The 27789-nt window shown below is 51.7% G+C and overlaps 1 protein-coding gene, 2 long non-coding RNA genes and 1 other non-coding gene across 4 annotated transcripts; 3 read left to right on the top strand and 1 right to left on the bottom strand.

Moving 5' to 3' along the window:
* The first annotated feature begins 2070 nt into the window (after nt 1-2070).
* Nucleotides 2071-5353, top strand: LOC112836850 (transducin-like enhancer protein 7). Its single transcript, XM_073879982.1, is given in 11 exon segments — nt 2071-2163; nt 2165-2234; nt 2237-2381; nt 2513-2535; nt 2720-2778; nt 3140-3352; nt 3463-3704; nt 3904-4045; nt 4174-4327; nt 4877-4950; nt 5264-5353. Coding segments are annotated over 11 exon segments (1305 nt in total).
* A 4383-nt stretch (nt 5354-9736) lies between these two features.
* LOC141370529 (uncharacterized) lies at nt 9737-11804 on the top strand. The gene is made up of 3 exons (XR_012374613.1): nt 9737-10272; nt 10873-10953; nt 11681-11804. It is a non-coding gene; the product is annotated as an uncharacterized lncRNA (long non-coding RNA).
* TRNAM-CAU (transfer RNA methionine (anticodon CAU)) lies at nt 9901-9973 on the bottom strand. The gene has a single exon. It is a non-coding gene; the product is annotated as a tRNA-Met (tRNA).
* Nucleotides 11805-15811: 4007 nt separating the features above from the next.
* On the top strand, nt 15812-19909 carry LOC141370527 (uncharacterized). Its single transcript, XR_012374611.1, has 3 exons — nt 15812-15861; nt 16515-16636; nt 18881-19909. It is a non-coding gene; the product is annotated as an uncharacterized lncRNA (long non-coding RNA).
* The last annotated feature ends 7880 nt before the right edge of the window (nt 19910-27789 follow it).

The raw sequence follows: 27789 nt of genomic DNA, 5'->3' as shown, positions 1-27789 counted from the left end.
GTGTGTGTGTGTGTGTGTGTGTGTGTGTGTGTGTGTGTGTGTGTGTGACGCGCGCGTGCGCGCTCTGGGTCCCCCCTCCACAGGGCCCACTTAAAGGAGCCTGAAGCGTGTCAGGGTGAATTTGTTAAATTATTTAAACAAGCAACTAAGCATCACGAGGACCCCAAATTATTTCGGGGAAGATGAAAAAGGATTTGGTTAAGAAAAAGACTCAGGGTCTAGCAATTTTAAATTGGGGTTCAAAGAGCCACACCTGTGCAGAAACTATCCCAAGTTAGGCAGAGGCAGATCTTTCTCCCGTAGTCTTGCTGGTATGTCCATTTGCATTCCCAAAGGCAACTCATCCTCCTACTTTATGTGCATACAAACATATGCAAAGATAGGTTCTCAATGCCACCCTTCTTTTACACCAAAGCAGCATATTATGCACTTGGTTCTGGACCTTGGATCCACCCCTCTCCTCATCACACTCCTTGGAATTTTCCTGGTCCTCGAAGATGTGTCCTTGTTATTATTTTTTTTAATATTTTATTTATTTATTTTGGTAGAGACAGCGAGAGAGGGAACACAAGCAGGGGGAGTGGGGGAGGGAGAAGCAGGCTTCCCAAGGAGCAGGGAGCCCAATGCGGGGCTCGATCCCAGGACTCTGGGATCATGACCCAAGCCGAAGGCAGACGCTTAACGACTGAACCACCCAGGCGCCCTGTGTCCTTGTTATTTTTAACAGCTGTGTTGTATTCCACCTTCTGCACCTCCTGTAACGTTTCCCCAGTCCCTTCCTGCTGCCATGGGATTCGTCCAATCATCTACTGTCACAGACGGCGCTTGGGCTGGAACATCATGTTGCCTGGACTTAAGCGTTAGGTCGGAGGGCACCTGCCTTTGTACCTACAGTGGGTGTTTGTCTTTCTCCTCATGGGGAGGTAGGAAAGGAGACTGTTCAGAGCTGGACCTGGGAAGGGGGGCAGGATTTGAACCTTTTCCCTGTGCTTTCTAGTTATTTGCTCACCTGAGCTTTGGTTTTTAAAATCTGTAAAATGGGGCTCGCAGTCGGGAGGGTGCAGTGGGATCAGCTAAGTCAAGTGTTGGATTCAAGGCCAGACACCGAGCGAGAACTCGAGGTGTCCAGAATAGTAGAGTCTGGCGATCCAGCTGCCCCCGCATCGTTTCTGGGGTGACAGCTGGGGCGTGTGGGGAGGGTGGGGGTCTCAGAGCCAAGGATTGGAGCTTGGTCATCAGGTCATGGGTTCCATGGGGAAGATCCCCACCCCATTCCCACGCTCATTTTGACCCTTAGCTTCTGTGCTCTGTTGGGGAACGCTGGGTCTCCCCAGGCCCATTCTGGGGCTACCTGTTGGGAGGCCTGGAGGAAGAAGGCACGTGGTCTGCCTTACATCCTCAAAGCTCTGGTCCCTGGCACAGTCCACAGATGGAGGGGCTGACTGCTAGCCTTACCTGATTCTGCGTCTTCTACACACGTGATTCCATCCGGTTCTCAGAATTGCCCTGTAGGAGAGACGAATATTCCCACCAGTCAACGTCTCTGTCATGGCGGGACCTTGCTCCATCCAAACGGAGCCTCGTGTTCGCATGACTCCTCTGGGTTCTTCCACGTTGCCCCCTCAAGGCAGGGAAAGAGGCTGTGATGTGTGAGGGGTTTCCCGTTGCCCCTTGTTCACACTGGGGATGAGTCCTCAGTGGAGAGGTATACTGCCGGACTAGTGGGTGACTGATTTTGTAGGACTGGAAATGCCCTCTGTATGTCTGGAAAGAAAAACATAACACCTGCTACTAACATCTCAAAACGTCTGTGTGACACTTTCACCCTTAACACCCTCACTGCCAACATTTAGGATAAACATTGGTCAGCAGCCAATCTTTTGAACCCTCTCGCCGACAGAGGTGTTCTCAGACCCATGCAAATAGACCCTAAACAGTGCACATCTGTGTATCTGCATCTGCTTTCCTGCTGCAGGGACTCAGGACGAATTGGTCGACCAGGCGCAGTTTGATGGGCTCCTTTCTCCAGCCCTAGAACCGGTGGCTCAGGGACGTCACTGATGTGAGAACATGAGTAGAGAGAAGGAAGAGGCTTCGTTTAGTATACTCAGTATTTATGATGAACCAGAGGAGGGGAGGAACGTGCCAGAAAGCTCTGGCACGTTCCTCCCAGCATAAGCATCAAGCACAGTCCCAACCGGAGGGGGTGTATGGGATGCCCCAGCAGCCCCCCGGTTCCCTGACACGCATGGCCTGGTTTATCAGAAGATGAGCACTAGGACCCTGCAGCAGTGGGTCCTCCAGAGTCTAGGCAGATCTGAGCTCCAGGCCAGTAGGTTCCCCCAGGAGGAGCCACAAGCCACAGCAGAGCTGGGATCCGGGTAGGTCTCCCTTGAACCAGACTGGTGGTGGGAGGGGGGAGCTCTCCCTGGGAGAGGGGATCCTAGCACAGAGCTCTCCAGATCACACTGAATCCCCCCCCCCCGCCCCCGCTCCTGTCCATGTGTCATAGCTTCCTGCCAGGACCCGAGTTTGGTAAGTCCCAGTTGGGACGCGTGGGCAGGGAAGGTGGCAGCCCAAGGCTGGGCCTCGGATGGGGGACAAGGCGCGAGGCCTGGTGTCGGGGAAAGCAGCCTTCCCCTTGAATCCTGTGGTTCTGTTGCTGTTGGCCGCCCTCTCTGTGAGCTGTGAGCAGGGGGGCATTGATCTTTCCCTGCAGGCCGGCCTTGCCCTTCACCTCCGCCCAGTGAAGAAGTCTGGTCGTTTCTCAGGGCAATGGTAAGTGTCGTATTTTTTCTGCACTTGGGATCTTTGCCTTCCCCACTACCCCCCAAAGTAAGGAAAGGGGAGAGCCTGCAGTGTGTCCTCTCTCCCATAGGGGGTGGCTGTCCTGCAGCTCCCTGCTTCCTTGGAACTCGGCTCCCGGCTCTCCCTGCCACCGTGCAGGGCCTTCGGCTCATGGTGTCACCTCTTCTAGAGCTGTGTCCAGGGTGGGGGTGGCGCTCTGAGCCGGGCCCTGCTCTTACTGCTGGTGAGCAGCATTGTCTCAGGACGTTGGGTGAACAGTTAGGAATTCAGTTAGAGGACCGGGCAGGCGGTCACCCGTGGACGATGGGCACCTGCTTTCTCCTCTCCCCAGCCACCCATTCCAGATGAAGCCGTGGTCAGGTAGAGGGTCCCCTGGAGGTGCTGGAAGGTTGGCAGGCTCCGCCATGGAAATAAAGTCTACGCCGTTGCCATCAGCGGCCCGACTCACCGCGTGTACACGTGTGGCCACGGCTACATTAAGGTCTGGGACGAGAGCGCTCTACATGCCTGCAACAAGGCCCCACAGGCCCAGCTGGACTTGCAGGTGTGGTGGGTGTTCGGGGAGGGCTGGGGGAACCCCGACGTGACCTCTGTCATGGGACTTGGAGCCCGGGCCTCGAGCCGGTGATGTGAGGGTGGGGACTGTTCCTGCAGGACCATCAGAACTGCGTCCTTGCCTGCAAGCTGTTCCCTGACGGGCGGCGCCTCATCACTGGGGGTCTGTCCCGGAACCTGACGCTGTGGGATCTGGCACCCACACCCCGTGTCAGGGCACAGCTGGCCTCCACGGGCCCCATATGCTATTCCCTGGCGCTCTCCTCCAATGCCCAGATCTGCTTGGCTTGTTTCAAAGGATTTGTTGAGATTTGGGATTTGCAGAACCAAATCTTGATCAGGTACAGCCCAGGGGAGGGCTGGACAGTAAGGCCTTTGGGAAGGCTTGTGTGCCTTTCTGGACCTCCCTTGCCCCCCTGTGCAGTAGGACTAGGTGAGTCCGTGTGGAGAATAGATGTGGGGCACTCCTGGGGGCTTCCTGGGCCCAAAACGTCCTGGTGGTTAGCCAGCGTGTGAACCTCTGAGTTCTTCACCCACCAGGAAGCATGAGGTCCCCGAATATGGGTCCCGCTGTGTGGACATCGCAGGCAGTAAGTTCTGGACAGGAGGAGAAGACACCAGACTATATTCCTGGGACCTGAGGTGCTACCAGAGGTTGCAGCAGCACGAATTACGGCAAGAGGTGTCTGGGCAGCCACCAGGGGGCTGAGGGTGGTCCCCGGGGCGGGGGGCCCGGAGGCTGAGTCTCCCGAGGGGGTGTGAATGACGGGGTGGGCAGCTTGGAGTGCTGACTCCGGTCCTTCCCAACAGATCCTCAGCATTACCCATGACCCCAGTGAGGAGTGGGTGCTAGTAGGCCCGAGGACAAGCGATATCATCATTCTCCACACGCACCGGAGGGAGAAGGTTAAGGCAGTCCTTCGTAAATATGTCAACCACCACAACCTCCAGTCTGCCTCCTGTGGTGAGTGGAAGCCAGGCGACCCCCCTAGGGGTCCTGTCCCACCCCAGGATATCTGCTCTTCTGCAGAGTCGGGGCCCAGCCTCGTTCCAGGCTCTGTTCCTCCCTCTTAAGCCCCAAGCCTGGCCAAGTGGAGACGCAGGTGTCTGTGTCCCTGCCGCTCCCATCTGTGCACCCACGTCCGCCCTGCCCACCGCCGCCTCTCCCTCTGTGGCCTGGCGCCCTGCCTGTCTTCTGTCCCCGTCCCTCTCCTCTCTGGCTCTCTGTAACGGTGCCTTCCTACGCAGAAGAGCAGCTTGGAGACACGGGCAGGCAGAAGAGGCATGAAGCCCCATCTGATTGTCCTTTTGTGCAGTGACACGGAGCACCATCCCGAGTGTGGCAGGAGGATAGGGCCAGAGGAGGGAATGGTTGGGCTCTTGTCTCTGATTTTTATAGATGGGCACACTGAGCCAGAGGAAGAGCTGCTCTTTTCCTAGTCACCTTGGGGATGGAGCTGGGACTGGAATGCAAGCTTGTCTCTGGCCTCTCCACCTGCCTTTCCTTCACCAGGGAGCTATTTTGTGACCGCACTGGACGAGGCGATCCACTGCATAGCCGCACCTTCTCTACAAACGTTGTTTCAGGTATTGGGAGGAGGGATGTGCAGACCCAGGCTCTCAGAGCTCACACCCAGATCCCAGTGAGCCAGGTCCCGAGGACAGTGCCGGAAAATACCTCTGGGGTGGTATCTGGGTCCATTTACTATATCCAGGGGAATGAGGACTCAAGGTTCTGTGACTTCACAGGCTCCACCGTGAGCCCTGAGACCTGCCCCGTTGTCTCCAGACCGAGCCCTAGGTCTGTCCTTACCCTTGAAACAGCCCCAAGTGAGGCACTCAGCTGTGGCCCACGCCTGGCCCCTGCCTGTGGTCACTCTTCTAGCCTCCTTCCCCGTAGGTGGAGGAGCCTACGGCCATCCTGTGTTGTGATGTGTCTTCTGACAACCATTATCTGGTCACGGGTTCCAAGAACAGTGCCACGGTTTAAACCAGCTCTTGTACTGAGGTTTCCGTGCCGTGTTCCTGCTGGTGAAGACCCAGAGGAGGCTGGCAGGCTGAGGGGAGGGCAGCCTCCGTGGCCTTGATAGCGCTGCCTCACCCTCGGTGGCCGGGCCTCTGTCCATTCCCTCCCCCCCAGGACACGTCTCGCCTGTGTGCACAGGTTTTTATGATACGGCGTAGGGATTTTTCTTCTGTTAGTATTCTTACCACTGATTTCTGGGTTTGGGTGGGGAAACTTGCCTTTATAATCAGCAAAATAGAAGAGCAAAAACCAAAATGGCCTGATCATGTGGTCAGTTTTTTCAAAGAACAAACTCCTCGTGATGGATTGCTTAGATCCCACTCAGCAACTTCCAGGCTGGGGAAGGAATTTTACACCAGACTTAGGTTTTGTTTGTTAAGTGTAGACCATCAACACTCCACTCCTGACCCAGGTTAAGACTCCGTGAGCTGGTCTAACCATATCCCCAGGAAGGGCTCGTGCACTTTCTCTCACGTGCAGTTTCTCTCTCTCTCTCTCTCAGCTGCTGCTTGAGAATATCTGGCTTTACTTGAGTCTTTGGAAGGCCTGATTTTCATTCTGGCATTCTGTAATATTCAGTCTGGCCCTCTCCAGGTGGGAAAAAGCCGAGCTCCTGAAATCAGGCCATAGAGGCCTGCTTCCTTGTCCTTGCCCATTCTGCCTCCTCTTTGCTTGGTGTTGGCAGAGCTGAGGCAGCTAAAGTTGGTAGCTTAGGGTTGTCACTGGGAGGAGGTGCAAAGCCAGGGACCGAGCGTGCCATCCCGTGCACCGAGATACGGTCAGGTACCTAGTTCCTGCCGATGGATCATGAGTGAGGAATGAGCCTCGTTCCTGGACCAAGGCTAAAGGAGTAGGGGACGTCCCCTCCAGGTTCTCGGTCTCCTACCAGCTCCAGGTGAGGAGGTGGAGGCCCAGGGGCATTGCAGGGCTATGAGGTGGAAGCATCCTGAGAACAAGTGTCCACTTACAGATGAACGGACAAGCAAATGTGATGTGTCTGTAATATGCACACACACACAGGAATGTATGCTTCAGCTTTTAAAGGGAAGGAGATTCTGACACCTGCTGCAATGTGGATGAACCCTGAAGACCTCGTGGGGAGTGAAAGGAGCCAGTCACAAAAGGACAAATACTGTGATTCTACTCCTGTGAGGTCCTTCCATCACTCAGAGGGACGGACAGCAGAAGGGTGGTTTACAGGGAGCTGAGGGAAAGAGAAATGGGAGGTTAGTGTTTGGGGACAGTTTCACTGTGGCAAGGTGATCAGGATTCTGGAGCTGGTGGTCATGGGGACACGGTGGCGGGGACGTGCTCAATGCCACTGAGCTATACGCCTCAAGGGAGTTAAGATGGTATAAGTTCTATTATGTGTATTTTACGCAATTAAACCAACAACTAGGGAATTACAAAGATCAAGTTCAGAATAGTGGTAATCCCTGGGGAGGGAGGGAGACTGGGTCGTAAGTGACAAAAAGGGAGCTTCAACTCCATCTGCAGCGTTTATTTCTTCAAAAATAAAGTTTATCGGAATAAAAAATGAGCACCTCGGGGAGAACCTCAAGAAAGGGTACAGACAATCCACAGAAGGGGAGAGGATATTTGCAAATCCTATTTCTGGTAAGGGACTTCTACCCAAAATCTATAAAGAATCCTTATAACTCAACACTAAAAAGACAAGCAAACCAATTGTCCAAGGGGCAAAGGATTTGAATAGACATATCTCCAAAGAAGATACACAGATGGCCAGTAAGCACAGGAAAGGATGCTCACCATCACTGAGGAAAATGCAAATCAAATCCACAATGAAATACCACGTCACACTTGCTAGGACGGCTGGAATAGACAACAGCAAGTGCTGGTAAGGATGGGGAGAAATTGAAACCCCAAATGGTGCAGCTGCTTTGAAAAACAGTTTAGGTTGAACATTTTGAGCTACCAGAGTCAGCATGGGACCCGGCAGTCCTGCTCTTAGGCGTGTGTCTGAGAGAACTGAAAGAAGAAAAAAGCATGTAAGTGGGGAGGCAGTGACTGGAGTGATAAAAGAATTCCAAAATTTTTTGCTGGAAAAAAGGTAAAAGTCCTCGGGTGCTGGGCTGGCTCAGTCTACAGAGCACACCACTCTTAATCTCTTAGGGTTGTGAGTTCAAGCTCCACGTTGGGCGTAAAGATTACTTTAAAAAAAAAAAAAGATGTAAGTCCCAGTTAATAGTAGTCTTCATAAGTCAAATAGTAGCATTGGAATTTCTAGATTAATTACTAGAATATTAAGGGTACAGTTTCCCGATAGAGGGAAAATGCTGGCACAATGGAACATAATAACTTTTTTTAAAGATTTTATTTATTTATTTGACAGAGACACAGCGAGAGGGAACACAGGCAGGGGAAGTGGGGGAGGGAGAAGCAGGCTTCCCGCGGAGCAGGGAGCCCGATGTGGGGCTCGATCCCTAGACCCTGGGATCATGACCTCAGCCAAAGGCAGACGCTTAACTGACTGAGCCACCCAGGTGCCCCTTAATGAACTAGAACTTAAATAAAAACAGGCAGAACAAAAAGGGAAACCTTATTAAAATGGTAGATTTAAATCCAAACATACCAGTAAATTATATTAAATGTAAATAGAGTAAATATTCCTATTAATCTGTAGAGGTTATATGACTAGTTTAAAAATACCTCAAATATATGTGTTTAAAAGATATATACATTTAAAGATTTTGTCAGAGAGCACAAGCAGGGGGATCAGCAGGCTCCTCGCTGAGCAAGGAGCCCGATGTGGGACTCGATCTGAAGGGAGATGCTTAACTGACTGAGCCACCCAGGTGCCCCTAAAGGAGACATTAAAACAAGCATACAGAAAGTATGAAACTCATAGGAAAAAATGCTTCTACACACTAAATCAAAGCAAGCTGACATTATGTTACTATTAGACCACGTGTAGTCTAAAATTAAAAGCAGTATTCGCAGGAAAGGTGAACACTTCATAAGTGTTCATTTCCCAGGAAGATACAAAAATTCTATGCTTTATGCATTTATTAATGTAGCCTCAAAATATATACAAATTGACAAAATAGACAAATCTATCAATAACCAACAGTTGAAACAGACAAAAAAGATAACATTTTAAAAAAAGAATACAGAAGATGAACATTAGTAGGAAATGTAGTTCAATGCGTACAACCAGTACAGAATACGTATTTTTTCCCCACATACACAAAAAGCATTTACAAAACACGACCATACACTGAGCTATACACTTCAGAGGATTTAATTCTTATAGAATATATTCTATGACCAGGGTGCCTGGCTGGCTCAGTTGGTAGAGCATGTGATTCTTGATCTCCGGGTGTTGAGTTCAAGCCCCTCTGTGGTGTAGAGCTTACTTTAAAAATTAAAAAAGTAAAAATATATATCATATAAAATAAATATTTTATTGATGTGAAGAACAAAGGCAAAAATGTAGATAAAATTAAATTTCTTTATAACTTGCAGCCCATTGACAAATACTTGAGACAGGCAGAGTAAGACGTTCCTCCCGGAATTCCCAACTGTTTTACTGTCAGTGCTTTGCTAGAGGGAAAAACCACCTTGGCTTGACAATCTCTAGGCCTCCGGGATCCTGTAAATCTTTAACATACGAAAATGCTCTTGGAAACTTCCTTTAACTCCCCCAGCTCCAAAGTAGATCATCAGTTGCTCCTCAAGGTCCCACTGCAGCTCTTTTCTGCCCAAGAGTCCTGTTCCGGGGCTATAAAAAAACCCCACCTTTTTGCACCAAAAACCTCTCAAGAATTTTTTTTTGACCGTTGGTTCGGGAACCCCACTTCAAACCACATCACTATGACCACGATGCAACCAATTAAGATAGAAATGAATAATAAAACTAGAAATTTCCCTATTTTGGAAAATAAGAAATATACTTCTAAATAATGGGAAACTGAATCACAAAGTAATTGGAAGCTATTGTAAACCGAATAATCAAAACTTGCCGGGTTCAGCCAGAGCTGTGGGTAGAGCGAGGCCTCGCCAGGGCAGCGCCCCACCTTGCGGTCCTGGGCCACGTGGGGGGCCCGCGCTGCCTGCCCAGGTTGCCCCCCACTCCTCGGCCGGCTCTTGAAAGCCGGGTCTGGGATGGAGCGAGGGTACAGCCTCTGGAGACAGCCGAAAAAGAACGTGGAGACACGGTCTTGCTCCAAGTAGAGAGAAGTTGGGGCAAAGAGAAGCGATCCAGGAGAAGCACTTTCGCAGCTGCCGCAAAAGCAAGCGCACCACTCGGCGACGCTCGGTCCGTTTCCGCGCAGCAGCGCCAACACGGCGCGTTTTCTCACTTACGGCTTTTCCTTCTTGGCAGCGGGGCCGCGGTCCCTCCTCCCGCCTGCGTTCCTGCTGAATGAGGCTCCCTGCTGCTGGGGACGTGCGTTCCTCCGTCGCGGGCGTCCCGCTACCGGGAGGGCTTCTGAGCCCCCTCGCAGCAAGTCTTTCTGCACACACCGCATCGGAGCACAGCAAAATAGCCGTGCCCTCTCTGAGGCTCGAACTCAGGACCTTCAGATTATGAGACTGACGCGCTGCCCACTGCGCCAAGAGGGCTGCTGGAACTCAGCTCTTCTTTACCATTGAAGGGAAGTGCCTACGGCCCCTTCCACCGCCTGAGCCGCTTCCACGCGTCTGTCTCTCCCTGCAGCGACCCGGGGGTCCCCGCCCCGCAGCGGGCCCCACGCCGTTGAATGTACAGACACGCGGGGAAGGAGGGTCGGTCTTGGGAAAAGAACGGTCTCCGCGGACCCGGCCCGAGCAGCGGCGGCGGGCAGGTGCACAGGCTCCGAGGGTGACCCCACCCGCGCGCTCGGGGACTCGGGAGGCGCGCGCCTGGCTCGGGCGCAGGGCAGGTGAGAGGGGCCCTTCGAGCCCAGGTGTCAGTCCTGATGGCGCGGGGGAGGGAGGACCGCAGGCTCGCGGTGCTGACGGGCGGGGACAGAGGCTGGAGGGGGCGGCACCGGCTGTGGGTGGGCGGCAGGGGGCGCCCCTGCGTAAGGGGGTGGGTAGGGCCCAGATAGCAAGAGGGGTGGGGGACGGAGTGGGATGACGGAGAGAGAGGGGCTGAGAGCTGTTTGGGGCGTGAGGTCCTGGTCCTGGATTAGGGGTGGGAGTGAGGTAGGGGAAGGGAGAGAAGATTCCAGAAGACTCTTGGGAGGTGAATTCAGTAGGAAAGCACAGGGAAGAAACTATGGTTACCTTGGACTTGTCAGTTTATTAGAGACTCTATTTTTGTATTTTCTTTCCAATAATTTGCTCCCTTATTACCTATAGGGACATTTCATCTCGAAGGGCAGAAGACTGGCGCCACTCCCCCCAGCAGGGTTTTAAATTTCATTGTAATAAGAATGTAGGGTGGATAGATGGGTGGATGGGCTGAACATACAACCGTCTCTAGGAAGGCATTCCTTCCTTATTCCTTTTTTTTTTTTCCTCTTTCTTTATTCCTGCAGGGAAATTTCTGTTGCAGATGCTCAGAGGGATGGCTCCCAAGGAATTGTTTACCTGTCCCATTTACCTGGCGAGTATTACAGGTAAGACTACGTTGGACTTGTCAGCTTCTTCACTCCCCAGCTCTTGTGGAATTCTTGCTTTCACCACAGTAACAATATATTTTCATATCTGGTGGGACAAGCCCCTTCCTTCTCCTTGCGCCTTTAAGGGTTTTGGTGCTCCGTCGGAAACAGGTTTCAGGTCATCTCTCGTGCTGCGCAGTTCACACTGATTCCCTCTTACTTCCCTGGATTTCCAGATTGTTCTCAGTTCCCTATGTGTCAGTCTTGCCTCCTCTCTTGACGGGGTGTTCTGTGATCCAGGGACAGGATCTGGGCCACCCCTAAGTACAGCATATTCACAAGGATGGGTGGTGGGGGCTCTGGGCCCCACCCCAAGCCACTCTGCTGCCATCTCCTGCCCAGACTCAGAGCTGACCGGAGAGTGTGCAGTGAGCAAGGAGCACTGCATGGAGAGTCAGCGGCTTGGGTTTGGTTTCCTTTCAGCCGCTACCCAGCCTTGACTTTGTGGCTTCCCCTCCCTTTTGTCTTGGGGTGGCACAAATTCTGCCCCAAGAATAGGAGGCAGAGTCTGACAGCTGGAGGGGTTTTCAGGCACTGTCAGAGCTGTGAAGCCAGAGTTCCCTCTACCTCTCCCACCTTGAGAAGCTGCAGAGGGAAGGACACGGTTTGTTCTAGGAATTTCTCTAGATACATTTGGCGAGGTGTCCCCGCACCCAATGTTGAGTCATTTCTCACTGTCCTTTAGGGGAAATAGCCATCAGGGCCCTGCAATGATAAGGCGGACCCTCAGCCTCCCAGCCAGACGAGATGAACTGTCCTGCCGAACCATCTAGGGCCTTCCTGCCTTCCTCCCGTCTGCCTGCTCCTCCTCATCTGCTTCCTGGGCTCCTCCTGGACAGCAGCCTGAAGCTAGCAGAGATGTTTCTCTCTCCCTGTCACTTTTTTGCAAACTTTGCTCTTCCCCTGAGATGGTTTCTCTTTCTTTGGGGCAGAGGTTGGTTTGGAATTTTCTGGACCCCCTGCAGCAGGTACATAAGAACCAGTTTTTGCTTATTGATAGGTCTGAGAGGGGAGGGCCTGAGCAGAGAGGCCGGTGCAGCGGAGGGTGGGGGCTTATTGTGACGCGTCAGTGTCAGAGACTTCCCAGGACTTGGGTGGGCAGGGAGTGAGGAGCTGAGGGGAAAAGCAGGCACCAGGGAATGGTAAGGGGAGGCTCTGCCTTCTCTCTTTCCCTGGGACTTTCTTACTGGCTTCTTCATTACTGAAATCATTCCCTCTTCATACTTAGCTCAGATATGATGCCTGCCGTGAGCCCCTCCCTTGATTCTTTGGTGGGTATTTGGTCCTCCCCTCTGTTCCACTCCAGCTCTCTGGGCATCACAGATTGTGTTTGAGACACCCGACACGTTATCACCTCCGAGGAGACGGACAGGTTTATCTTCTCAGGTTCTGTCCTCACTGCATCCATCCCAGTGCCTCTTCCGTGAATGAAAAGCCATTCTCTCTAGGTGTTCCTGGGGTCGGTGATTTCAGGGACGCGGTGAGAGGAAAAGCTGCTTTTTGTGTACTGGGCCCCTGATAGGACTTCGTTGACAGGGTCCTGGGGATTCGGCAGGAGGCCACTAGCAAAGAAAGTAGAACTCCGTGTCCCCCAACCCCCACCCTGGGAGGGTCAGGGTCTTCAAATCCGCCAGCATGCAAAGTGAAGGGATGCCTGCAGTTCTCCGGCCCTTCCTCCAGGGGGCAGCCTTGCATTGCCTCTAACACCCAAATGCTTTGCGGTGGAGGCCAAGGAGCCTTGCCTATGAGACCTGTCCTCTGGTCTCTGCTTTGACTTTGACTGGCTGCGAGATCTGCAGAAAGTCTTTTCACTTCCTGGGTTTGTTTCTCCTCTATGAGGGAACAGGGTCAGTTCCTCCCAACTTATTCTACGATACCAGCGTCCCATAAATTCCCTGGGCTGTGGCCATGCCCCCTGGGGAGGGGGGACTAAGTCCTCTGCCTTCTACTTCTCATAATGCCTTAGAGGACCAGGTCTTGGAGACAACCGTGCGTGGCTGCTGGAGTGAGGTGCCTCGGTTCATCTCCAGGTCGGCCATGATGGGGTGTCTTAACCCTTCTATTCCCATCAAGTGCTGATCACACCTGAGTCGGCCTCGCTGGCCTGTGGCATCCACCTAGCACAGAGAGGCAGCCGTGGTAACTGTTGCTCATCACTGATCGTTTGAGCACTGTGAGCCGGAGGACCTTTTCTGGCTTTGCTGAGCTCCCCCACTCACTGCCTGGTGTGGAGGGTCCAGCTCTCTCAGGGCGCCTACTAGGGAGCAGGAGATGCCCCCAGAGCTGCCCCCTCCCAGTCCCCTTGGTTCTGTTCCCCTGGTTTCCACACCCGGCTGCCCGTCAGAATAACTGGGGAATGCTTGCTATTCACCCCAAAAAAGTACTTATTTACAGCATTATGTTCATCGTAAATTTCTAACTTATAGAGCTGGTAGGAGCAGTTAAACTAAGAAGGTCATTCGGTAGGAGGAAAGTGTTTAGGCAGTGGTCTTTGTAGTGGTCAGTTTTTGAAAACCCCCAAACTTCAGACTGTCTGCATACACCTTCTTGGGCAAAAGGAAGTTCTTAACTTGGGGAAAGTGCAGATTGCGTCTTCTCAGTAGGTCTCGGGGAACTAACTGTATGTGGGATCCTGGGCTGGGGGAGGGAGGGGCCCAGGCGGTCGTCCTGGGTGGGGCTGTGCTGGAGCTCCCTGGTGGAGTGGGCATCTTTGTTTTGGGATGATCATGGAAATCATAGAGATGACAGGTGGCCTGTGACATCCACTCTCTCGAGGAGAAGGATTTCTTGTTGGTGGGACCCCAGCTCGGTGAGCGAGGAGGCCTGCCATCCACTTGACACCTCAGATGACTCCTAGGAACTGGTTTTGGGGCTTCTGGCTCACATGGAGCACCTTCAGCAGGAAGAATAAGACCCCACAGGTTGGCTTCTTGTTGGTGCTGGGAGTCAGATTTCACCTGTGTTGATGGTTGGGCCAGAGAAACTTTCCTCTGGCCTTTGAGGGTGTCTTTTAGGAAGTTTCTGGTGACGTCTTCTTGGAGTTGTTTTGAGGGGCGTGGTTTGTTGATAGTAAGGTTCATATGAAAAATAAACCTGCTAGAATATCCAGGGAAAACACTGAAACATTGGAAAGGTGGAGGGTCCATTAGTGTTTGTTCACCAGACATTAAAACAAACCATTAAGCATCTGTAATTAAAGCGGTATGGCCATGGCACATGAATAGACAGACCAGTGAAATAGAACAGAAAGTGCAGAGATAAACCTAAGTACAAATGGACATTTAGTGTGTGATAAAGGTGGCATCTCGAATCTCAGAAGCAATGATAGACTTTTTAATAAATGGTGCTGGGAAACTGTGCAGTCATTTTAAGAGAGAGAATTAAATTCATAGCTCACATTGTATAGAAGAATACATTCAAATGGATCATGAATTTAGATGTAAAAAATGAAACCATGTAAGTACTAGTGTGTGTGGGGGGGGAAAGCCTGGGTAAATTCCACTTAAGCTCTGTATAAGGAAAGGATTTCAAACCGTGACTCTGAATCCAGAGGCAGTTGAACGAACCATTGGTAAATTGGACATGGCAAAAAACACCATAAAGTCAAAACAATTAAAAAATTGGGAGAAAATACTTGCAACACCCAAAACTAAGGGCTTCGCCGCAAAGATGAAGAGTTTAAGATCCCTAATATGCAGAGAACTCTTGAAAATTAAGGGACAGAGGATGAGATTCTCCAAAAGAAAAACGGGAAAAGACTTGAAGAGACGATTCGCACACACGCCCAAAGACAGCAGTCCTCAAACATATGACAACGTGTGCAAGCACACTCGCAGCCAGAGATCCGTCAGCTCAAACAGCTGAGTGCCGGGTGGTGACCTGGATTGGCTCCTGGAACATGGAAAGGACATTAATGAGCAATCGGCGAAATCTGAGTGAAGTCTGCGGATTAGTTAACATCTCCACGTTCATTTCCTGGTTTTGATCCTGGCGTTCACCGTTACCGAAGTGCTAACATCTGGAGAAGCTGGGTGAAGGGTATGTGGGAGCTTGATTATTAAGTCTGAAAATTAAAAGTTTTAAAAATTAAAAACAAATGGATAAAAGTGAAAGCCCTCTGGCCTCCTTCCAGAGATTGTCATTCGGTGACTCTTAGAAAGGGGGCTAAGGGTTGTATTTTTAACAAACTCCCTGGGCGCCTCTAGTTAGTATTCAGGTGCAGATCACCCTGGACCAGGTGAGCTTTAACATCAGTTTTATTCATTGGCTCAAGAAATGTTTGAGTGACTCGTCAACACTCAAACAGAATAAACAAATAGATCAGTAAAACACCAACACCGCAGGCGTGGTGGCCGCACGAGGAGCATAGACCTGGGCTGTGGGTGTGCCGGGCAATTTCATGTTTCTCTGTCAGAAAATGTAATTAACATTTTTTAAAAAATCAAAGGCTCTCTATGAACCAAACACTTTCTGCTTTAACTAAATCCCCAAAATCATTTACTCAAAATAGATCAATGGTTTTGTGTGCCAGGCCGATCAGTTTTGTGGGGATAAAAAATGGAAGAAGAGCCAGTTCCTGTCCTCAAGGAGTTCGTGGTTCACTGGCTGAGATGCACCCTGGGAACTAACTCTAACAGATGCCAGAGTGTGGTCAAGACTCGGGGGGGGGGCTTGGATTTGACCCCGAACCTGCTGGGGGCTGTGGAAGGGCGGTTGGTCAGTTGGAATGTGGGGAAAGGGGACAATCTGAGAGGCAGTTGGGGGGGTGGTGGTTCCAAGCATAGAGGACAGTTGGGGGAATGAGAACGCTGCTGGGGAAGGATGGGTCAGGGGCACTGCTTCGGGACTCGGAGGAGGGGATGAAAGGTAGTGTTGTGAGCCAGAATAGGGGAGCTGGGAGGGCTCACTGGTTTGAGATAGGCGAGTCCTCCATTACCGTGCTTGGGTCTGTGAGTGGCCCCTGAGGACAGGTTGCTGCTCCCCAGGACCCCACATCGGGGGCAGGAGACCAGCACGGCCACCTGAACTAGCCTTCTGGAGAGAGTGAACCCCATGCTCTTGGGGCGGTGCCTGAGGCTGAGGCTGGAGGAAAGGGTCAGGCGTTTGGAGCTGGTTGGGCTTCAGGGGAAGACAGACATCTGTGTGCATAGAATACACTGGCCTTTGGAAATGTGGGTCTGTTGATCAAAGGAAAAGATGGAGGCTCAAAACGAAGTGAGACTGGCCCCCACAGCTGCCAGGGGAGGGGTTATGGAGGGAGAGGGTGTGGCTCGAGGGTCCTGGATGGGGAACCCTGTGCACACGGGCTTAGGAGAGGGGTGTTTGATCCAGTAACACCCCCCTCCCCCATTCAGACCCCTATTGTGTGCATGTGGGAGCTCTGTCCTTGAGTTTGCTCACCTTTAAATTGGGAAGGAACAGAACGTATCTTGAAAGCAGGGTGGTAGGATTAAATGGCTCATATATGTAAAGTGATTTCAGGTATGTGCAGTACTCACAAATGCTACCGTTTTAATTAGGGGGCAAGAGGAGACTGAAGGAGCAAGTCAAGGGGCTGCAGAGGCTTCCCAAGCCCTGGGAAGAGCGGGTTTTAAGAAGTAGAATGGAGTCGTTATGATTTCAAACGGCCGCTAGGTGCCAGGTAGGGAAGGTGTATTAGCACAGACAGGCCTCACTGTAACCTTATGAGTGACTTTTATCATCCCCACTCTATGCTGAACAGGCTTAAGGTACAAGAGTATGACTTAAATTTTCTGTTTTGATCTGGACCTTGAGTATTAAATGGCTCTTGAGTTGAATGCTGGCCTCCTATGGAGATGGTCGTTTGCAGGACACCTTCAAGGGCCGAGGCTCTGCTAAATGCGGGTGACCTCAAGCTGTCCCCACCCTCCCTGGCTGGAGTGCAGGTTGGTCATAGCTGCTGGGAATCTTTATGTCCCTTTCCTGCTTCCAACCTTCCAGTTGCCTCCTGGGAAATACTCGTTGGGACCTCCCACTGACTCATCCTGAGCCATCCTGCTTCAAGTCTTTGCTCTTAACTCTGCCTCTCCATGCAAATCCTGCCACCATTGCCCATAGGGACCACATCCCTTCCTCCCCACTTCCTCTGGCCTTAAAAGGGCCCAGGTGACCTTGATCCTTGCTCTGAACTTGTAGAGAAACTTCCCTCAGCATGACTCCTTTATACTTTTCCTGCTTCCCTGGGATGATTTCTCTTTCTTAGGGCCAAAGGATGGTTTAGACTTTGCTGAATCCCCTGTGTAGTATCTCCCAGGTATTGAATGCTCAAGTGTCCAGATTGTGGACAGGCTTGTGCAGGATTCAGGAAACCCAAGTGTTCATGAGCAGGGCCAAGGTGAGAGCGCTGGTAGAGTCCCAGGGATTCCACCAGACGTGGGCCTGGCCAGAGAGGCCAGCCTGGAGAGGTGGGGAGATTCTTGAGGTGGACAGCCACTGTGCCCATGGTGAGTTAGGAGGGAGAGAAGGAGGGAAGAAGAAGAAGCAGATGGGACAAGGGATGAGTGAGGAGGGGCGTTGGCTGTGTCTGTCCCTGCCCCCAGAAATGCCTTTCCATGTTCTGTCTCCCTCTGTTTTCCTCTTGAGAGCTCACGTGTCTGCCACCAGAACCGCCCCCCCCCCCCCCCCCCCCCCCCCCCCGCCCAATCTGTTTGCTTGGTACTTGGTCTCCCATCCCACTGCAGTCACCTCATCAAATCTTTGCTTCTCTGTTTCCTTGGTTATCTCACTCTGGACACTCCACGGGGCCTGGGACAGTGGCTCGTCATTTCTGGTTCTCAACGTACCAGACTCAGTGGCCGGGCTGCCGAAAGCCACCAATATGTGATGCTGACCGGACACATTCGGGGGTGCAGCAAGGGAGAGAAAGGAAATGATGGTGGGCATGAGTTTCCCATTAACAGGGATCCTGGCGGTTCCTCTGGGGTTGTCTAGAGCTAAAGGAGAAACTCCCCAGGAGGGGTATGCACTGAACCCGACCCTCAACTTTCCTGGGCAGGGACCCCAAGAAATCTGAGAGGCAGACCCGAGGTTTGGGTTGCTTAGCAATTAGACAGCAGGGGGCGCTCTGGCCCCACCTAGATCCCTACGTCTGGTGTCAGTCCTCTCCCTCTTGACGGGAAAGGCTGACCCCAGTGGCAGGATGCCCACAAGGGAAATTGCAGCAGCTCCGAGCCTAGGGCAGTTGGCTAGCTCCTCCTATGGGGCCGAGCGTGGGGAAAGAGACCCTCGTCTTCACAGCCTGTTCTCTGGGATGAAAAGTAAGAAGGTTCTGATGATGTCACCAGCTCACAAATACACTAAGGCCTGGGGCCCAGAGTGCAGGTCTAGTCCCTACCCTCCCTACCCTGACACTGTGTGCTCTTGACACATTCACTTCCCCTCTCTGGGCCTCTTTCTTCTTCTCCATCAAATGACAGGGTTCATACCTTCTAGCCTGTTCGAGGATGCAGAGCACTCCCCAGACATCCTGGGCTGTGGTGCTGCTGTGTGGACCATCTCCATGCTTTGTGGCCTCAGACATTGCCCTTAGGGGACCAGAGTCCGGAAAACCCACCTTCTCCTGCGGTGGGGACTGGTCCTACACGGGGCGTTTCCCGGCCCCTTCCCAAAAGCCACTCAGGCACAACTAGGGGGATGAGCTAGCCAGTCAAGGAAAGGAGCTGGGGCCTCTTAAGAGAGGAGCCCCAGGCGGGGCCAGATGTGGGCAGTGTTGCCCATATGGCAGATGGGTAACGTCTGTCAAACCGGGGTGGCTGTTGTTTTCTGAAACAAAAATTTTCGAGTTTGAACATGCCTATTTACAAACTATCAGAAAAATGTGCCTGTGAAGACAGTTTGCTCAAATGCCGTCTCCTGCTTGTCACAGGCCTCCGGGGATGTGAAGGCGCCACCCTGGGTGGCTTTCAACAGGAAGCCGGTGGTGAGACTGAAGAGTCGTTGGCCGGAAATGAGGACAGAGGACAAGTCCTGGGGCCCAGATGTCTGAGCCCGGGCATCGGCCTCAGCTGGAGGAGGAGAGTCCGCTCGGTCCCTCAGCACAGCTGGCCTGCTGGCACCCCCGGCCGCCTCTTGCCATGAAACAAAAGTAGAGACAGACTCAGGGGACCAAGGGGAGGTTTAATGGAGGAAGAATGAGGACTCCTCGGGGACTCCCCGTGATTGTTTCCCAGATGCTGGCTGGCTGCGGGGGCCTGTGAGGAGCTCAGAGAGGGGCCTGGAGGAAGCCTGGTGGCCGCTTTGGTGACAGGTGATGCCCGGGTGATGTGCCCTGGCGCTGACTTGCTGGCTCTGTGCATCGGCCGCCGGGGTGGCGGGTGGCGTTCACGGGTGGGCGCACTTGGAGATGAGAAGCACCGGCACAGACCGCGGCTCCCTGCCCAGTCCTGCCCCTTGGGGGAGGCAGGGGAGGCGACGCAGGGGCCCTCTCCCTGCCGATGCGGCCGCCCTGGGAGGGCGCTGCCTCTCTTCCAGGCTGGGTGTCCCGCGGAGGGCGCTGTCACAGGGCTGGCCAGCGAGTGGAGGACGGCTCGGGAGCGGGAACCCCATGGAAAGCCAGACTGGAGTCGGAGTGCCCTGCATTTCCCGAGATCCTGAACCTGGAGTGCCCGGGACTCACCCTTGGAAGAGTCACCTAACCCTCTCTGTGCTCCAGGGTCCTTCTCTGTCACGTGGTGATCAGAATAGTCGTGACCCGGTTCCCGGGCCGTGAGGTCTAAATGAGGTAATACGGGCCACAGGTTCTTTTGAGCAGGATTTCTTTTACTTAGAAGGATAAAAAAAAGGGGGGGGGAATACTCCCTAAGAAGAGTTCTGACCTCAATATCTTTGGGTGCCTGATATCGGGGGGGGGTTGTGGAAGGGCGTCAGGGGTTGAATGGCATCAGAGACTGGTGAACCACCCGCTCCAAGACCGCAAAGCCTTGTGTCTGTGTGTATGTGCATAAGTCACTTGTCCCCCCGAGCACCGGGTCTGCATACTAAGATGCAGGGGGGTGGGGGGTCGTGACAAGATTGGGTGCCTCGGGGGTTTCAAGTGTCTTTATTTGAGACCAGCGTTTCTCAGCCTCGGTGCTATTGACATTTGGGGCCGGATGACTCTTTGTAGTGGGGGGCTGTCCTGTGCATTGTAGGATGATTAGCAGCATCTGTAGCTCTTTGCCACAAGGTGCTAGTTGTGACAATGAAAAATGTCTCCAGATGTTGCTAAATGTCTTCAGGGAGGCGAGGAGGGCACAGGTTGCCTCTGGTGGAGAGCTCCTGCTTTGTACAGTTCTCTATGCAGCGAGCCTCCCATAAGGGGCGATTATTTGCTGTCCTGAAATTTATAGCAAAGTTACTTTTCTGAGCCTCCGTTTGTCTGCCTCCTTCTGTGCACAGTCTGGAGGGTCCACTGAAATCCTGGCAAATCCTGGCAAACGTTGGTAGACCATAGGCTTTCCAAACCCCAGCCCCGTTTGATATAAATTACTGGTTCCTTAACCTGGCTGGGCAGCTGGATCAATTGGAACTTTGTTTTTATTGTATTTCTTTTTCACTCAAACCTAAAGGGCTTTTAGAGCATTAAATGCAACATAAATCACTCAGTCCTTTACTATTAAAACCTGAGCTGCAATGAAAATTAAATAGTTAATTCTGTGGAGAACAAGATCTTGAGGTAATCTTTTGTGGTGAATACATTTTTTTTTTTTTTTTTTAAACCGCAGACCTCAAATTGGTAGTTCCTCATTCAGGGGAAAGGCCAGAGAAGGGTTTTAAGGAGATGGCCCAGTAGGAAACAGATGTGAAAGAACAATCGGAAGCATTGGAGGTCCCCACTATTTAGGAAGTGGTCTAAGAGTTCCTGACTCTGGGCGCCCTCGTGCTGGGACATCCTGCATCTGATGAGGGTCTTTGACTCCCCACCTTTCAAATGATTAATCTTCCTCCATAGATGTAGAAGGTTCAGCTCTCCTCTTGCTTAACTCCTTGTGTGTCTGCTCTAACATCTCCCCAGGATTTCCCGTGTCGCTGCCCAGGAGCGAGAATGTTCTTCCAGGCTTTGGCAGCTTTTTTCCTGAATGCTCGTGGAGCTTGCTGTGGGGCAGTTCTTCAGTCGTGGGTTTGCCAGCACGATGGTCCCCTGTCGTTGGGACCGGGATGCCTGGGAACAGGCAGCAGAAGCAAGCTTTGGAAATGCTGGGGTGGCAGCCAGGAGCACCTCTGGGTGATGGATCGTCTTAAACGAAGCGGCTGGTGTTTGCCCCGTGGGATTGGGGGGTCTTGTCAGTAATGCCAGGTGTCAGAGCAGTGTGGCGTCTAGCTCGTGGAGGTGCGTGTCAGTAGCATTGAGTGTGGTCATTTGAGTCCCCTTTGTATTCGATGGCCTGGGCTGTCATCTGCACAGCTGGTCCCATGGGCGTGATGATTGGGATTCCAGCTAGCACCACACCATGGCTGTGCCATGACAGATGTTCCCTACACCGAGACGTCTAGGGTCCGGTAAGGTGTGTGCACCCCGGCAAGGACGCTGGCTGCTTGAGAGGCATCAAGCCGGCTCCCTGCAGAGCGAATGTGGCTATTATCCTGGGGTTTCTCAAGAACGTACTTGGATGCTGCACCGTGTGGACCAAGTTGATGTTGGGGGTCATCCTAGACCTGAGCTATTGGAGATTGTGTTTCCCACGTGGGTGTGGCAGCCACGGGGCGGGCATATCAGGGATGAGGTTAGTTGCAAATGGGCCCCTCTGAGAATAAGTCTCTTCCAGCCAGGGTTGTGGTGCAAATCGCCCTAACAGCGTGAAGTCCCCTCATCAGTAGAGCTGATGCTGGAGTGTGTCTGGTCTCCACGGGTGGGGCTGCAATCTCCGAGCTCTCATTTAGAAGAGCCGGGGAGGATGGGTTGGGGAGGAGATGAGTGGGTTGGCCCTGGATTGGCCATCTTTGTGGGCACCCAGTTGGGTCCTCTCTGACACTGTGGCACAGTGGTTCTCCTGCGCTTACCTGCCGAAGTGAAGGGTTTCAGTAAAGCAGAGATACGAGGGCAGGAGCTGAGACCTCAGACGAGCCTAGGACAAGCTGTGGGGGCTTCCTCAGCAGGCAGGGACCCTGGTGGAGGCTAAGCTCCTCCAGTGAACGATGAGGAGCATCTTACAGTTTGGCTCATTGTTGGCACTGGGAGGAAAGAGTTTGAGTGATGGTCTTTATAATGGTCAGACAGGTTTTTAAACCCCCAAACCTCAGATTGTTGTCTGCATGCACCCTCTTGGGCAAAAGGAATTTCCTGCTTGGGGAAGGTGCAGATTGTGTTTTCTCAGTAGGTCTAAGGAGAACCATAGGTAGAAGGACAGGAGTCCTCCTGGGTGGGGTGGTGATCTCCCCAGAGGGCTGGGCATCTCCGTCTTGGAAATGGTGGAAATGATGGGAACGACAGGCGGCCTGTGACATCCAGCTCTTTAAAGGAGAAGGATTTCTTGCCTCTATTGGTGGGACCCCAGCTGGGCCAGCGAGGAGGCCTGCCAGGCACTCGAGGCCTCAGATGACCCCTAGGAATTGGTGTTGGGGCTCCCAGTCCAGGTTGGATTCCTTCAGCAAGGAGACCCCACGGGTTGGCTTATTATTGATGCTGGGAGCCAGATCCCACCTGTGACGGTGGCTGGGCCAGAGGTGCTCTCTGGTCATTGAGGGTGCCTTCCAGGAAGTTTCTGGTGACTGCTTACTTCTTGGAGCTGTTTTGAGGGACACCGTTTGTTGAAGCTCTCTTGCTATCTTGGTGTGTTTGTCCGAAAACATATCTCAGATTGGCAGCCGCCCCCCGCCCCCAATCTCTGTGGCGAGAGCTCTTCTAATGTCCTGTGCCATGAACAAGAGTTCATGGCTTTCCTGTTTAAAATACAACTGTAAATTTTATAGGACCTTTCTCATTGTTGGCTTTCTCTTTTATTTTTCTTTAGTTTTTTCTCCAGGGCCTGGATTTCCTGCTGGTTCATTTTCCCTTCCTCAAGCAACTTCTGCTCTTTTCCCTTCCTGCTCGGCTGGCTGTACATGAACGTGACGTGCTGCCCATGGCCTTCATTATGGCCTGCGTGGTGTTGCCTTCATGCCCCAAGTGGGCATCGACCCAGTACAGGGAGCCCCTGCCTCCTCCGTTGCTTCGTGCCCTCTTCCAGTTCTGGCGGCTGGCCGCGGGCTCCCGCGCGGGACTGGAAGGCTGCATCTTTTTCAAACCACTCTCTTTCCTCCCTACTCGGTGCTGCAGAGCCACGACCGGCTGCCGGCAGCCTCCTGAGGCTTGTGTGATAGTCTTCTCGATTTTTGGGTAGTGTTTGAGCCATACATACACTTTCTTGTTCTTCCTGCTACGGCCCAGTGATGCCTCCCCTCCCCTGGTGGAAGACAAAGAGGCTGGCCCTTTCCGGCCTGGGTGGACGGTATTTTTGTCTTGGGATGATCATGATCTGACAGGATCATCAGACTTTGTATTTTCTCATCCTGGGATTCAACTGTTTTCTGACTTGTGGCGCACTGGATGCCCGCGGGGGTGGGGGTGCTGTGAGCCTCGGTAAGTGGCCTGAGGAAGTGGGGGTGTTTATAGCCGTGGACTCCTGTCCAGTCTCCTTGGCGGAGGGATGCGGTGCAGGGGTCAACTCTCCAGAACTTTTGTAGCCTCCTCACATTGTGGAGTCAATTTCTTTTGCCTGTGGCTCTTCAGCTTCTTACCGGTTAATCCAGCTGTGGCTTCAGCTGGGTCATCTTTGATGAAATATCCTGTCTTCTGAGGAGTGTCTCCTGATTTCAGTGATTTCTCACGAAACCAGAGGCCGAAGAAAAAGTGACCCTGGAAAGGGAGTCACGAGCAGCCGCTCCCCTTCTCAGGACTTAGAGAGGCCACCTTTGGAGTGGGACAAAGACTCTGTCCTCTAGGCTGCGCACCCCTTCAGCTTCTCCTTTCTGTGTGCTGACAGTAACCCCTGGGGGGCGCGCTGCCCAGTCCCCACGCTGCCCCAAAGCCAGGATGAGGCTGCTTGGGCTTTTGTGATTTGGAGCATGGTTTTGTTGTGGGGAAGAAGAGCTCTTCAAAACTTCACTTTGGTTTTTAAAATTACCAGTCGGAAACCTTGCTTTTCCTTCAACCCTTTAAGTTCTGTTTGCAATTTCTGTTCTAACAAATTTTAGTGATCCCTTTTAAGGGGGGTGTTGGTGAGATTCTGGGTCCTCTTTGGGGCAGTTAGTGGTGAGAGCCCGTCCCCTGCTCACGGCAGGACAGGCTGATGGGTCGCTGACCCGCTGACCAGGACTGGGTGTTGCTGCTGGCCTGGCCTGTTGGGTACTGGGCTGGTGGTTAGCAGCTTGGTGGTCCCTCCACGTCCCAGAGGGGTGGGGTGGGGTGGGGCTGGCTTTAGGGACTTGCCACCTCTGCTTGGTTTAATGCTCTGCTGTCATTGTCTTGAAATTCTTCGTCATTTTTGGAAGAAGGAGGCCATGTGTTTTCTTTTAGCACTGGGCGCTACAAATCACTGACCTGGTTAGTCCTGAAGAGGGGCAGTTTCAGATTGGAGTGTGTCCTTGGGATACTGGTGAGGGCAGTGGGGAAGGGGACAGCTCACTGAGGGAGCTGTGGAAAGAGGCTGGGGTTGAGGAGCGGGGGTAGAGGGTGGATGCAGACGGGAAGGGAAGGAGCCGGCTTAAAATCAATGGGGGGATGAGGAGGATGAGATTAGGCATTTCGTATGGGACTCAAGGCAAGAACATCCGTGGGGTTGTTGGCCATCTCATCAGACTGGGAGCCCCGGGCAGGCGAGGATGGGTGTGCTCTGGTTCTTTGCTCTATGACCCCCAGCGTGGGTGCAACACAACTCATGGACCTATAGTTAACGCTCCAAAGAATAGTTGTCAGACAATGACGGACCTCATAACCCAGCCGAGTGACAGTGGAATGTGCTTCTTTGGCAAGTGGCGAGCTTCCTCCTGGTCAGGGCACTGGTTAAGCAGAAACCAGCTCCTCATCTGATGTTGATCGTTGATGGTTGTTTTAATATGATGGAGCATGCAGCCTTTAGTACGTACCTATCCATGGCCCCGAACTCGTGGATTACTCTGTGCCTTTTGAAGAACTTTGTTCTTCCAGCCTCTGGCCCGCCAGTCAGGATTCTTTGTGTCTCTGCTGGGTTCCTTTTTCCTAATACCCACCTCCTCCCCAACTGGGCACCATGGCACTCTAACTCATGCACCTTAAAAATGTCCACTTAACTGATGACAGAGGCTTGCAGCACATGCTTCCCACCCAGCCAGCACTCCTGCCCTCATCCCTGCAACTGAATGAAACCCTTTGGTCACCAGCGAGGTGGTCTGAACAGAGTAAAGATGCTTGCCTGGCCTCTGAGCTCTCAACCTACCTCGACCTGCCTTCCCTGTCCTGGGAGCTGTTCCCTCCCAGGCCATGGATATGGATGCTTCCCTGCTCCTTACTGTGCCTGGATTTGCTAGAAAAAATCCTCCTGGTGAGGCATCTCCAGGAAGGAGTTGGTGCTGGGAGCCTATGAGAGGGTCTGTGGGTGGTGCCCGCTCCATCCTGGGCAGCTGCTGCTGGGTGGGGGAGTCCACAGATACTTTCTTTTGGGTGGCAGGGGGTCTTGGGATCCTCCCTCCCCTGTGCAGAGGGTGAGTTTAAGCACACTTCTCAGTTCCTGGCAGGTCATTATCAATGGTCTCTGTGGGGTCCCTCTCTTCGTATTGCAATCCCTTTGGATGAGATTTCCCAAGGCCATTTGTCTCCCTCGGAGACAGTCATCTGGGATGCTCAATGGGTGTCTTTTTTTTTTTTTTTAATGCTGTAACAAAACATTATTGCTGTCTTGTGTATAAGCATTTTTAATTCACATAGATGGTATTGTTATGCCATTTCTTATTCTGTTTCCTTCCTCCTTCAGCACTGTGTTTTAAGATGGGATCTTCCCCTCTACATTCTTAAAACCTATTGAGATTGCCCAAAGAGCTTTTGTTTATGTGGGTTAGAACTAGCGATACTTGCCACATTAGAAATTGAAACAAACGTTTACAAATATTTTTTGATTCATTTGCAAACAGATGGTGAACACATTGCCAGTTAAGATAAATAATATTTTAGCATTATTGTGAAAATAGTTTTGACCCTGCAGACTCCCTGCCCTGTAGTAAGTTGTCAGTTTGTTCCAGAATGCGAAAGGATACTATGAAGGATAAAGTTTGGAAAGTGAATTTTATTTGTATTGCTTTATAAAAGCTGCATCTGAAGAGAAACTGTGAAATATATTGTATTTTAGCAAAGTTTGCTCAGGTTTGATGGGCTTGCCTCCTTGGCTTACTGATCATTGCCTGCAGTATAGAAGGTTATTCTAGATAGCAGAGACTCTGTATCTTACCAGAACACTTTTGGTGCTTTAGGTTGAACTTGTCCCATCCTAGAAAGGTGGTTTTAAAACACAAAGAACAAAAATTCATCCCTTATGAACATGCCATATGTATATATGTATATGTATATAAACAGGCATTTCCTGTTTATTTTACTTATTTTAAAATCCATACCTGCATAGGCTATTTTTTTTTTTTTAAGGAAAACAAAGAGGATATTCACCTACGGGTCAGTGGTTTTTAGTATATTATTAGGTTGTGCAACCATCCCACTACCTAATTCTGCCTGATTACAGATAGAATTAATTCCTAAGTAATGAATTCCTCATTGGTAAGGCCCTAATTAATTCCCAGTTCCTAATTTAGAACTAACAGTTGCTGCCCATTTCGGTACCCCTGCACCCCCCCCCCCCCCGGCAACCATTACTCTACCTCTGGTCTCAATGATTTTGTCATACACATTCAGTATACATGTAGTCACCCAGGATGTGGCCTTTTTTGTCTGGCCTCTTTTTTTTTTAAAGATTTTATTTATTTATTTGAGAGGGAGAGAATGAGAGATAGAGAGCATGAGAGGGAAGAGGGTCAGAGGGAGAAGCAGACTCCCTGCTGAGCAGGGAGCCCGATGCGGGACTCGATCCCGGGACTCCAGGATCATGACCTGAGCCGAAGGCAGTCGCCTAACCAACTGAGCCACCCAGGCGCCCTTGTCTGGCCTCTTTTACGTAGCATCACGTTTTTGGGGTTCATCCATGTTGTGGCACGTGTCAGCACTTCATTGCATTTTATGGGCGACTAATCAGTAATCCCATTGTATGGATGTACTGTACTTTGTTGATCCATCGGTTGATGGACATTAGACTTGCTTCCACTCTTTGGCTATTATGAATAATGCTGCTGTGAACGCTGTGTGCAAGTTTTTATGGGGACGGATGTCTTCTAAATAGCCCCGGGTCCATTTACTTTTAACCGTTGGCACTTCATGACCCGAGTAACCAATGGGTTGTTTCTCAGGCACCCATGATCATATGTTAATCAGGTGTCCAAAGCTCTTCTGACAACTCTTTAGATGTCTGCCTTCCCAAATAATTTAATAAATAGAGGGGGAAGAACATGAAAGGGAACTTTCTAGGATATCTTTTACACCTACAGTGATCTTTGAGGTGTCCCAGAGGGGCCCTGGAAAATCACAAAGATCTGGGTTTGCTCCTTATTAAAAGAGGGATGCTAGAAATAATTAGGCTGGTTTGATGTATTAACTGTCATAAGATTTGCATGAGAAGAGTTGTCAGATCAGAAGACATGTTCCGCCTACCTGAAGTTAAGCTTATATGGATGAAATGTGAATATATTTTAGAAGAAGTGTGTGTGTGTGTGTGTGTGTGTGTGTGTGTGTGTGTGTGTGTGTGT

This window comes from Callorhinus ursinus, unplaced genomic scaffold, assembly GCF_003265705.2.
Source record: "Callorhinus ursinus isolate GAN/ISIS: 27379988/994484 unplaced genomic scaffold, GSC_fseal_2.0 scaffold37, whole genome shotgun sequence".
Lineage (NCBI taxonomy): Eukaryota > Metazoa > Chordata > Mammalia > Carnivora > Otariidae > Callorhinus > Callorhinus ursinus.
Note: the sequence above shows the minus strand (reverse complement) of the source record. Positions and strands in the feature narration are given on the sequence as shown.